This window comes from Bradysia coprophila (genome assembly GCF_014529535.1).
Source record: "Bradysia coprophila strain Holo2 chromosome X unlocalized genomic scaffold, BU_Bcop_v1 contig_20, whole genome shotgun sequence".
NCBI lineage: Eukaryota > Metazoa > Arthropoda > Insecta > Diptera > Sciaridae > Bradysia > Bradysia coprophila.
In genome coordinates, this window is record NW_023503307.1 from 872,009 (window position 1) to 884,013 (window position 12,005).

At 35.6% G+C, this 12,005-nt stretch overlaps 3 protein-coding genes and 1 long non-coding RNA gene across 4 annotated transcripts; 1 reads left to right on the plus strand and 3 right to left on the minus strand.

The window, feature by feature from the left end:
- Window positions 1–1,554: 1,554 nt before the first annotated feature.
- On the minus strand, window positions 1,555–2,927 carry LOC119068758 (peptidyl-prolyl cis-trans isomerase Pin1). Its single transcript, XM_037172495.1, has 4 exons — window positions 2,808–2,927; window positions 2,140–2,244; window positions 1,863–2,080; window positions 1,555–1,789 (listed from the first exon to the last, which is right to left on the minus strand). The coding sequence occupies exons 2-4, from the start codon at window positions 2,201–2,203 to the stop codon at window positions 1,583–1,585; spliced, it is 489 nt and encodes a 162-aa protein (XP_037028390.1). The 5' UTR covers window positions 2,204–2,244; window positions 2,808–2,927; the 3' UTR covers window positions 1,555–1,582.
- A 767-nt stretch (window positions 2,928–3,694) lies between these two features.
- LOC119068759 (mitochondrial potassium channel-like) lies at window positions 3,695–5,473 on the plus strand. Its single transcript, XM_037172496.1, has 5 exons — window positions 3,695–4,082; window positions 4,154–4,195; window positions 4,664–4,810; window positions 4,870–5,032; window positions 5,090–5,473. Exons 1-5 carry the CDS (start codon window positions 3,813–3,815, stop codon window positions 5,398–5,400), a joined length of 933 nt encoding a protein of 310 aa, XP_037028391.1. The 5' UTR covers window positions 3,695–3,812; the 3' UTR covers window positions 5,401–5,473.
- A 2,956-nt stretch (window positions 5,474–8,429) lies between these two features.
- LOC119068760 (vesicle transport protein GOT1B) lies at window positions 8,430–9,850 on the minus strand. The gene is made up of 6 exons (XM_037172497.1): window positions 9,679–9,850; window positions 9,526–9,617; window positions 9,276–9,454; window positions 9,070–9,151; window positions 8,962–9,000; window positions 8,430–8,566 (listed from the first exon to the last, which is right to left on the minus strand). Exons 1-6 carry the CDS (start codon window positions 9,701–9,703, stop codon window positions 8,552–8,554), a joined length of 432 nt encoding a protein of 143 aa, XP_037028392.1. The 5' UTR covers window positions 9,704–9,850; the 3' UTR covers window positions 8,430–8,551.
- Window positions 9,851–10,818: 968 nt separating this feature from the next.
- On the minus strand, window positions 10,819–11,264 carry LOC119068761. The gene is made up of 2 exons (XR_005086219.1): window positions 11,098–11,264; window positions 10,819–11,038 (listed from the first exon to the last, which is right to left on the minus strand). It is a non-coding gene; the product is annotated as an uncharacterized LOC119068761 (long non-coding RNA).
- Between the last annotated feature and the right edge of the window lie 741 nt (window positions 11,265–12,005).

The window sequence follows — 12,005 nt, forward strand, 5'->3', positions numbered from 1 at the left end:
CAAAGGCCGAATAGAATGTAGTTGAAAAAAAAATTAAATTTGGATCCTCGGACTGAGGCCGATACTATGTCCTATGTGTATTTATACTCAATAAATTAAAATTTTAGGGCTATTTGAAATTTTTGTTTTTTTTGAAAGGAACGTCGTACGGGGCTTCGTAATTGCGCTATGCGCAATTTCTAAGATGTACACATTACATAATAATTTTACTTTAACTACTTTAACCGGCGCATAGGCTTACGGTCAAAGTAGGGTGACAGACGCACTAGGGTCACGTACGCAATAGATATACGGGTTTGTACGGGGCTCAGTCGCAGCAAACGCTCCGACTGTTCTGATGGCTCGTTTTTTGTGGATGTACTAGATTGTGTGCCACTTTTTGTGTCGGTAAAATAATATTTTATAGTTTCAGCCACGTGTTGGTTAAGGTCAATTTATACTTTGAAAGCCCTCAATCCTAAAAAGAGCTAAAATTATGATTTTGAAAAATAGTCGAGTACCCTACGGAGAAGTCCTAAATCGCATTCGCAATCCATCGTATTGTAAAACCGATTTTTGACAAGCAGAAAAGGAACTAGAACATCCACAAACCCATTTTTGCGAACATTTCGTCAACAATAATTTTTTGATCATCCATAGGTCTGTTCCAAGGCCATACGAATTGTCAAATTACTGTCAAATTTTATCCATAGAGACAGAACCTCATCAATAATTATGTGAAAACCGATCTCTGTGGATGAAATCGTGTTCGTTTGGCCAATGAAAATTCGTGTTTTCAGTTATTTGGAACAAACATATAGAGCCGGATGACGTTTTGATCAAATAATCTTGAAACAGACAGGCAAATGCAATTAGTGAAGAGTTAGAGGACAGGGATGCACTAAAAGTCAGTGTAAAGTCAATAAAAAATTAGGGTTTTTTGACTAAACATTGAGATACTGAAAAAATAGTGGAGTGTGGGTGTTGAGTTTTCAGCAATGACTTCCAGTTAGCCTTCGAATTGAGAGAAAAAAAACATGTAATTCGGGTGTGTTGCCCTTTCAACATTTGTATTTATTCTGCTGATTTTTCTCTAACAAAGTTTTCCTCAGAAAACTTGATCTCCTTTTGGTTACAATAGCTCACTTTGATTCGGCGTTCCAAAAGCAGGTCATCCGAATTTTTTAGAGGATTTTAGGGTATTTTTGAAATTTAAATAATCTGGCCAGATTTTTGAATCCTGTAAAATCCTCGGTCCTCTCACACCTTCTGGAGTGAAAATTGTTAAAAACTCAGTCGAGTTTAAATTGACGAATCCGTACAGAGATGCATTACAACGTGGTGCCATAACTCAAGTAAAAAGATATTCAGACAGTGGTACAACAACTCGCTCAAAAATTTGTCAGTATTGCAGTAGTAAAATCCCGTAAACAAAAAATTTCTAAAATTTCGCAATCATTTTTCATTTCATTTATGTTTTACTCGAAAACCATTTGTTGTATAGTCTGACGACTTTACATTATAGATCTAAGCGGATACACTTCTCATCCATGCGACAAAAATAAAATTTCAAACAAATTTGAATGAAAATCCGAATGACATCTTATTGGGTACGTTCAATCAAATGCAGCCCAGAATCGGTTTCAACGATGTCCGATAATTCGCCTACTTTCAACGCAAATGTGGCATCCTCGAATGGTTTTTGCATGGCACCTCTGCCGAACGGGCCCAAGTCACCGCCACGTTTAGCCGAACTGCAATCGGAATATTTTTGTGCGAGTTGAGCCAATGTTACCTCACCGGAAAGAATCTGACCGAAAAAAACGTGAAATTGAAATTAGAGCCATTTTTGCAACCACATCACTTCAACGAAAACCGCATACCCTTTCATGGTATCCTTGTAAGATTTTTCGAGCCTCCTCTTTAGTTCGGGTAATGTCGTCCTCTCGCCACGAACTAGGTCGTCGGCTTTTATTATGTTTTACTAAAAGGTGTGACGCTTGAACTTTCTCTGGATTGCTGGATGGAACTGCTTCAGCGCTTTCTGTGGGACATTCCCATTGTGATTCTTTGGTATGAAGGTTCAGGTAATAGTGAATGCCTAAAATGGTTTATTGAGTTATAATTGAACTGAAGACTTCTGTTGCACATTTTGTTTACCTGTAGATCGACTAAGTCTTTTCTCCCAGCCAGGTGGTACGACTTCCTTGGTTGAATCAGCCATCTTATCAGTTAATTTTTGTTCGATATTCTTTGTTGATCGCACTGAAAATAATGACCCTATGAATTTTCGATGAAAGAAGAGCTCTCGTGCACTCTTGTCTGAACTGTACGATTTTAGACAACAAGGCAAAAAAAGGGCCGGACCGGCGCTATTGTACTATTACACAGACAGAAAGTGAAATGATGATTATTTATGGTTAAACTGAGCGGTGTTCTTGATACAAGCAGTCATTATTCCAGGCTGTCCAAATCCGACGGCGACAAAAAAGTTAATTTCTGGATTAACGTTAAAGTAGAAGTGCGTTCAAAGTGAGTAACAGCAACGTAAAAATTGTACATAGTGGTACCAACTGGCTGCATTTTACGAAATGTTAAACAAAAGTTTACCAAATATTTAAGGAACAGTCGTATCTCAAGATGTGATTGATTTTCGAAAATTTTACCACTGAATGGGATCAATATTTGACGGCGAGTCGGAACCCGCGTATATTGACTGAATGCGCATCAGTGAATTTAAAAAAAAAGATCAAACAAGTAAATTCGCTTTTTTTGTTGTAGTATTGTATTGGTTGGTTAATGGATAACTTTTAATGGAGCAAACGTACCAGTTTCCTTTGAAATTTCTCAGAAATTAATTAAAGTTGAAAAATCTGGTCGAATAAATTGTTGTTTTACACACAGATCAAAATGTCAAATGTTCATTGCATGAATGAACAGTGAATGAAAATTCACCACAAGGATAAACTGTGGGGAAAAATTACATCTCAGTATTTGAATTTTTGCACAGACAGAGCAAAAAATTTTTGGTTTTGTATTATTATTGCTACATTTGTACTACACAGGCATTCGTAAGGATTTTATGGCGAGTATTGTTTCAATTCCCAAATTATTGATTATAAGGAACTTGTAGCTACTGGAGTGACTTGTTTTTCTAATTATGGTCAATTTTACACTGCTGGCTGAGACATATGAATGTTCACATAAGGAGACGAAGTCGAACTAACAGGCCTTTAGATAAACTCATCCGTACAGATTAGATTATATTCACAGCGAGTCCAACATTTTGAATTAATTTCTGGTAAACTCAGGTCAGGTCGGGTAGACCTGACATTTACCCCTGGAGGGTACGTTTATTCGACGGTTGCAATTCAGTCAATGTATTCAGATTGATCTGAACGTGACTTAACCTGAACCTGAAGTAAGACCAAAAGAGATCCCAAACAGGTCAGGCTCAGTTTCAACCTGGACCGGAAATCTTTTATTCAGGTTTAGGTCAACCCGAAATAAATCGAATCGACGTGAACCTGATCGGAGCAAACAGCTCTAACTCATTATACGAATCTTGAATTTGATAGATTTTTCTTAATTATTAAATATTATTATTAAATCAAGTACACATACTGAATGACTGAGTTTCCTCAGGAAGAAAAAAAAACCGGACAGAACAGCTGATGTTTGTTTACCGGTCTACCCACCTCTTTCAAATTCATCATGAACGAATGTTGAATGATGAATATTTTGACGGATTTGAGTAATGAAAGGTTAGGTTGAACGGTATTAACTAATATTTTTGAAAAATCAAAACAGTGGATTACGTCTCTCGACAAAATATGTTAAAAAAAGTATACATCGTCCACCATACGCATTCAGTGTCATTAGCATCATTCCATTTAAAACATGTTCATCCCACAAATACAAAGTTTTTTTGCACTGAGAAAAGGGAAATTCCAAAAATCGAAAAGGAACCACCAACAAAAGTTTTAAGTAAACTGAATGTCATCAAAAATTTGGACTTCAAGGAATACAAGGAACGTTCGGCAATAGTTTTACAAAATAAGTGGACGAATGCGTATACGTTCTACGAAAGAGTCTTCCACATGGTACATGTTATGCTGACAAACTGTCGATGTATTTGCTTTCAGATTCTAAAGGATCAATTTGTTTATTGCAGGATGAAGTCAGACAAGCGCACATGAAAGTAATGGATTTACAGGTGAGATTCAGCTCTGGTTTCCTTTGAAAATAAGTTTTGTAGAAGTTTCAGATGTAAATGAGTTCTTAGGGCGCATATCCTAGGAGATATTGTTATTAAGGGATGCAGTGTCGAGGGTGAATTCGGTTTTGTTGATGTAATTTTAGGAACGATTGACGTGTCTTCTTATTTTTTCTTCGTTCATAATCATGCAGCAGTTTACCTAATCGCCTTATCTCTGATGTTTATTTTAAAAAAATATATGCGCAAAGCTCATTCCCATACGCTCGTACATTCGTTCAATTCACTTTTCTCAAATTGATCTTAGTTTTATTCGACGGGTAAATTAGCAATTAGCATACTACATTATAGGGAATAATGGTTCACTATTTCGTCGTTAAGGTCAACATTATCGCGTCAATATCATCAGTAGATGCAACTTTTCAAAATCGTTCTGAACCCAAAATTTTCCACTCTATTTTCTTTCAGGAAAAACTATTAGAAGCTCAAGAAAATCGCCGAATGCTTCAGAGCAAACTATCGGATATCAAAAGTCAATTGGAAGCTGTTCATGACGACATAATGAATACGCCTCGTAACGACAGATATTTGGAACTGATTAAACGTGACTTACAGGTAAATTTTGACTGTCCAAAGACAAAAAATTATTTTCGCAAATCCTTTCTAAACTATAGCTTCGAGCCACCGACACTGATATCACAGAAAAATTCAAATGGGCCGAAAGCTTTGAACGTGAATTATTCACTCATTTAACGGCCGCTGTGAAATTGTCCCATGAAAAGGAGCAAGTCTATGCAACGACCACTAAGTACTGGTCGGTTATTGCATCGATCATTGGTATGAACAATGGTAAATCGACGTCCTAACGTTGAATTCATTTTCATTTGCCCGCAGGAACTATGTTAGGAGTACTGGCCACAATGCTTAGCTACCATTACCGAAACAACAATTACACAATGCTTAAAGACACATTTCACAGCGAAATTTCCGTGGTTAGCAATGAAATCGGTCAGGTGAAATCGGTTATCGTTGGCGAAATAAACGAATTGAATAGTACGTTAGGCAATGAAGTGAAGCAAATAAGATTGGAACTTCAAAATCAAAGAAATTTACCGGCAACGGATAGAAAACAGGAATCGTGGAAGGGTTACTTTTATAGAAAATCTGTAGACGTTTACCGATCGATAAAGCGCTCGTTTATGTAAGTCAACATTTTGTTTCACTTAAATAATTTTGTTGATTTTTTTTGTGGAATATACTGTTCACCCGTAATACGAATGTTGGGATGATGTTGTTATTTACAAATCGTATCATCAAAATCGCGACTCAGGTTTGTTGTTGAAACCAGTAAACAACATCGAAACAACCATTAACAACAAACCGTTTGATTTAATGCCTGCACCACATTTGTTGCTACTGTCCAATGGAAACGCTTAAATTCAACTGTTCGAAAGAACAGATCGAAAATTTTGACTTTTTATGGTCAGGTCTGTTGCCAATTTTTATAAATCTTCCATGGAGAGAGAGTCGGTCAAACAAAGACTATCAAAATAGCTCCAGTGATTAACTTATTTTCTCTAACTGCAAAATCCGATTCGTCCTTAGAGCGTTAGTATACAGTGCCTAACGACAGTATTGTGATGGTTAACATGAGCGTGATATCATTTCATGAGCTAAAGCAACGCACTTCAAGCAAAATTGCTTCGAGCGACAGCTTCCAAATAGAGTTCTATTTTGTATGAATAATTGTTCAAAATTTGTTTTTACAGTGCAAAAAGTTGTTTGATACACTGTCCGGTTTCAGTACTCAAGTGCGTTGGCTAAAGAGGAAATTATTATCCATAGACCAAGGTTAAAGCGCCTTTAGCGTGCATTATAAAATTTATTTCACTCTGGGTGTGAGTGCAACGCGTATGCCGAACCGAGTGAAAACACAAATGATTCTAGTTAAAATGATTATTATTGAAAAATGTGGTCGATACTGGTAAATTCATTTAACAAATTTACTGAAATCTATCGAATTTTGGTGTAAATTTGATAAATGAAATATGAAAATACCACCCGATCCGATCTGGATTATGACCTCATCTCAAATACGAACCCTATCGATAGTGGCTGATGTCAGGCCTATCCCTGAGAAATTAGGTTAAAATTAGAAATGTCACCCAGTATATCTGTCTCAGTGAAACGAAGAAGTGATTTCAAACCTTTACGCTAAAAGTGACTGTGAAACCGCCATATTTCTTAGATTTAATTATCGATTTGATGAAATGCTTAATTTTATTAACCTAAAAACCGGTAATGCAATGAATTAATCTTTTACATTGCAAGAAACGGTTTTTTTAATTGTCGTTTTTTTAAATGCGCAGCGCGCGCACTATACCACAAAAGATAAAAAAGAAAAGTTTTCGAAATCAAAGCGTATTTCTTGTCAACCAAGTAATTTTATATTCACTTAATTGCCCAATTTATTCTCCTCATCGCATATAACAGAATCCAGCTTATGCATTCATTTCGGTTTAATGTTGAATCAACATTGTTGATGTTGTCGATGTAATAAATGAACAGACGTTTTACCCTAAGATGTAACGATTAAATGAAGAGGTTAGCAAAGTGACAGTGTGATGCGTGAAATGACCCATTTCAAATGGAAATCGACATCGGGCAGATTTCAGTGTCTATTCTACCAATTATTATTTCTGACGAAGGTACGTAAAACTAAGTCATTCCACACCAAATATCTATAGAAGTAAGAAAACAAAACAGTGTACATTTACGACAAGAAGAACGCATTAAAATAATAAGCCATGTTTTGTTTGTTTATTGATCAAGAAACAGGCCTTTCGACCATATAACATATCAATACTTGTAAGCCTGGTCCTCTGTCTTTATCAACAATTTCCACAATTAAATTATTAACTTAATGAGTAATGCAGTGCCGCTTTTAGCCTTTGGACGCCATCGGGCAATTGGAAAAATAGGCGCCAATTTAGTAAAGCTAAATTTTTTTTAAGGACCTCGGGCGCCATTTTCTTCTGCTCCACTTCGGGCGCCACGGGCATTTGCCCATTTAACCCATATGGTAAAGGCGGCACTGGAGTAATGTGATTTGTTTGATTTTTGTATGTCCTCTAGTGATTCTGAAAGCTCGTGACGACGACGAGAAACGAAGATAGGCATAAAAAAAATTGGAAAAAAGGTCGATTGTTAAACTAGCATACAATCACAAACGAAATTGTCCCCAATACAAAACTGACTTCAAAAAATTAGCTTCAAATTGGCCCATCATCAAATGTTTTTTCTTATTCTGAAATTATTTCAATTTATGCGCTGAAGTCCAAAAAAAGCAACCAACATGATAAGACTTTTGAGTGAAGATGTCCCAGGGGGAACTAACAACTTGACTCAAAAATGTTTTTCATACAAATGTGGACCACCCTTATACTGAGTGACAGAGTGACATGAGCCTTATGGGCAATCTCGAAAGGGGAAAACTACGTGAGCAAATACTGGGACAGGTGCTATTTCCTATCGTTGACCAATAGAATGAAATAGTGCGTCAATAGAAGGAAATAATACGTCGGTGGGGCAAAGTTTGCTTGCGTAGTTTCACCTTAGGCCAATCTTCAATAAGAACTTACCTAAGACATTGGTTTCTTGTTAAACGTAGATACTCGATCAGCTCTTCCTTTACAATTACGAACATCTGTCCTTACCTTCGGTTATATGTTGTGATCACCTTAATTATTTGTAAAAACTAAGATTTTGTCATAGCAGGATTTTTGGACATATTTTGTTAAATTCCGTTAGCAAGGTGAACAATAGTGGGCAAATAACTAAAAGAAAAGGCACGAAAATTTGACTAGGACTAAACGGTGCGTCAGATGAGAATGTCGAAAAGCGTGTAGCAACTAACTACGTTAACTAAAAAAATTAAAAATTTCAGAAAATTTTCGTCTGATTACAAATTTATTTGCAGAACGAAAACACCACATAGCAACTTAGGTTATCAGCTAGGTTGAACTGAATTCTTCCCTAGCATCAGTTAATAATTTGTCTATTTCTGAGCTGAGTGTAAGAATTTGTGATAACAAATCAAAACAACTGGCTGCGCTCTTTTGAGCAGAATTCTTTCACTAATTACAACATCGAAAATATCTAATCGGTAACGAGACCGATTCATTCACGATCTGGAATTCTAATTTTATTTACTGAAATGAAGAACTGCATTTTGAATATTTGAAAATAAAAATTGATTTAATTAACGGTCAATACAGTCAACAGGAATGTTTAATTGAAATTTAATAATCTCAGACGAATTTTTTGCTCTGTCCATTTTCCCCTTCAATCAAGCGATTACAGTAGATCGTCCTGCAAAAAAAAAGTAACAAAAAAAGATAGCAAAATTGTATAATGCGGACAAACAAATTGTGCGAAGCTCAACACGATGTTAGAATGGTAATATGTATGTAATAATTGGATGGTGGTAGTAGAAAGCCGTAAATGTCTGCCCCAAATATAAACGAAAAAATATATTCAAATGTCCCGTTCAAAAAAATGAAAGTTCATTTTATTCATCAGCACTTAGGCAATATTTTATCAAATACACAATGTACAGACGTGTTATGTACACAAGAGGATTTTCATATAGGGGAAAAAACTATTTAAACATAAGAAAAACAAAACCTTATGACTCTTTCGTCTCTCCTTTTTCCACAATTACATGAAACTATACTTAAAATACAAATTTATTAAATCTATCATACCGTCGTACGATTCGTATCTCCAGCCAATTTGTCCACAATCTGATTTAAAAACAAACAAAACAAATTAGAAAAACCAAAAACTTTAGAAAAATTGTTTCCATTACATACCCTACTAATACCCGGCATATTTAAAAATCTTCCTAATATCGGCACCCTCCGCAGAAAATTGATTGCTACCGGGAAGAAACCACTGATGGAAAGAGATATTTAGTCAAAACAAATATTTTTAGGAAAAGTAACTTCAAATCTTGAACTGGAACACAGTTTGTGTACATTGTGTGCATAGTCCAAGTTCATGTAAACTGGTAAATTACCTAAACAAGAGGAAAAATCCATATGACTCAATGATCATGCCAATTAACGGATAGCCTATGAGTACTACAGTTATTCCACCGAAGAAAGCAATGGACGCTTTTACTTTATGCCGTTGGAAGAAGAACCGAAACGTTCGTTCTAGACCAATCACACAGGCTAATCCACAGATGAATAATATCTGAAAAGTAAGAATTATGCTCAGCATTTAGTAACGTTTGCACTTTTGTCTAAATCATAATACAAGCGTACATTGCCAATTGCCAGCAAGCCTTTGTCAAACAATAACAAAACTCCAAGAAATAGGAAAGCTATTCCGAATCCAGCCAATCCGACACCGATTTCTGAATTAATTTCATGAAATAAATTAGAAATGCAACCGATACATCTGATGTGAAAACTTACTTTGGGTGTCTGTTATGTCGAACATTTTCGAATTGCTTTCAGTTGGCTTTCTTTATGGCTTTTTGCAGAAAAAAACGTTTTTTTTAGTGTGTGCAACAAATCATAAATAAAATATCAAACTGTCAAAATGTCCAGGCATATAAACACACAACACGTAAAAAGTCCGCCGTTGACAATCCACGTCACATTATATGATAATTTCGGGCCTTTCGGGCTTGCGAATGCAGAAATTTATTCGTTCAATTTGAATATTTATCTAACGATACCGAACCGACACCAAAACGTAAAAGCAACCAATAGATTAAGTCTTGAATTCCACTTACCAAAAAAGTACTCCGTGTGAAAGACAAAATTGAATTTTTGCTTTGTTTTCTTGACAGCTCGCTCTCTCATGGAATTTTTTTTGTGTACATGACAGTTGGCATTTCATACAATAGAGAATATTGTTTCAAATGAAAACTGTCACAGAGGCAAAACGGAATGAAAACGGATGAGGCCACCTTAATGCTTGATTTCCACTTACGAAAAAAGCACTCTGTTCTCCCGTTTACACTTTGAACAATAGAAAATTGACGTGGCCTAGCTAAACAGAGGCAAAACAGAACAGTTTTTTTCTAAGAGGGAATCTGTTCCAAGTTCAAGTGCATTTAAATTTTAATTTTCATCCACTGAGCCATAGCCTCAACGCTTTTACGAACATTTTGTAAACAGAATTTGTTTGGTAATTCGACATTTCATTGTTGCACTTGGAACAGATGGTGGCACGGGGTTTCGGTGGGGTATGAAATTAAGTTTCTCTATGCTGCTCACATGGCACTGTCAAACATATGTTCTTTAAGGTCTTTACTTTGTGATAGGTAAAGTCTTTTTTCATCAAAACCTACAAGAAACCAGTGGCGACTTGTCAACGCAAAATACATAAACAAGTTCCTTAATCTATAGATTGGAAGACAGATTAACAAAATCGGTGCAATGAAACTATAGATATAGACAAGTAAAGGTATGACCACGTTTTTCAAGCCGGAAGACATATTTTGTCCTTTTGTAGCCTCGAACGGTTATTCGGTTATGACATTACCTGCGCCCAATCTACCTTGATAAAAAGTTAGAGTTAGAAAATTAAATAAAATGCGATTTTCCGTTTTACAAAGTTTATTTAATTGATTCAGAGCAGACAAATTTAAAGAAAAAAGTCATTTTGACACTCTAGCAAGCAGGTTATAGGGATGAATTATACTGTATTGACTGAAACTTCGAAATTATCTTCGAATCCCTTAACGAAATCATCCAGTTCAATCAACGTCATTTCCTTAAATTTATCTAGAAGGTCATTGGTGCTGAGTCTAGCAGCGCTGGTATACTAAATAATAACACCAGATTAGTCAGACAATTTAGTTAAGAAATTCTTGCAAAACTTACAACAATTAAGAAAATTGAAAATATGATGAAAACCGAGAAGAACTTCATTTTGCTCAAAATAAATTATCACTGTAACAATTAAATCAAAAAAACTGATGGATTCGTGAGCTTTTTTGGCCCTTTTATACTAAAAATTGGTGAGAATTCTAATCAACAATAAGTGTATATGTCTATATGATGGTTCAGCTAGTTTTGTTTGGCAGTTGAATAAATTTCGACTCAATTTAAATAAATGTTTTGACGCAAATAAAAAATTGTTCGCGTTAGCACCACCTGATCAAATAGTTTCAAGGCATTTTCTTTGAAAATTTCTTTATTATCGCCTCAATATCACCAAGGAGAGGCGGGAAATGCAGTCTATTAAAATAATTTCTTAAAAACTCAATGTAAATTCCGTCGTGGTTCAATTAAAGACCATAATATGTTACCCAAAGTTCGGATATAAAATATAAATTCATAAAAATGGAAGACGAATCATCACTTGTTTTTCTCTTACTGAATCATGTTTTCAATTTGTTTGAAAATTCAGTTATTCCCTTGACTGAAAGTCATCAATGAAAGTAGATAAGTATACATGGCCAGTCCATACAAGTCGGAGCACATACGGATTTGCATGGCGCCACCTCAAACGAACTCATTTCTAGTGGAAATTTGCACTAGAAATGAGTTCGTTTGAGGTGGCGCCATGCAAATCCGTATGTGCTCCGGCTAGAACAAATTTGAACGTTTGGCGATACCTATCTATTTACTTTCATTGAAAGTCATGGGTTAACAAGAAAATGATGAACGTAACGCGTTCAAGCGTTCTCTTTGATTGAAAAAAGACCGTTAAAAAATTTCACTTTCTTGCTCTGATACTTTCGCTTTTACTTTTATTTTACCATCTATACCTTTTTGGCCTCCTGATG

Bases quoted from the DNA above. Each gene is read 5' to 3' on its own strand.
- LOC119068760 (XM_037172497.1), bottom strand. From the start codon at position 9,703: ATGTTCGACATAACAGACACCCAAA. The intron at 9,618-9,678 runs GTAAGTTTTCAC...AAATTAATTCAG, and splicing joins CGACATAACAGACACCCAAA to AAATCGGTGTCGGATTGGCT. The intron at 9,001-9,069 runs GTATGTAATGGA...TTTTTAAATCAG, and splicing joins ATATGCCGGGTATTAGTAGG to ATTGTGGACAAATTGGCTGG.
- LOC119068758 (XM_037172495.1), bottom strand. From the start codon at position 2,203: ATGGCTGATTCAACCAAGGAAGTCGTACCACCTGGCTGGGAGAAAAGA. The intron at 2,081-2,139 runs GTAAACAAAATG...AAACCATTTTAG, and splicing joins AAGACTTAGTCGATCTACAG to GCATTCACTATTACCTGAAC. The intron at 1,790-1,862 runs GTATGCGGTTTT...TTTTTCGGTCAG, and splicing joins TACAAGGATACCATGAAAGG to ATTCTTTCCGGTGAGGTAAC.
- LOC119068759 (XM_037172496.1), top strand. From the start codon at position 3,813: ATGTTAAAAAAAGTATACATCGTCCACCATACGCATTCAGTGTCATTA. The intron at 4,083-4,153 runs GTACATGTTATG...TGTTTATTGCAG, and splicing joins ACGAAAGAGTCTTCCACATG to GATGAAGTCAGACAAGCGCA. The intron at 4,196-4,663 runs GTGAGATTCAGC...ATTTTCTTTCAG, and splicing joins TGAAAGTAATGGATTTACAG to GAAAAACTATTAGAAGCTCA.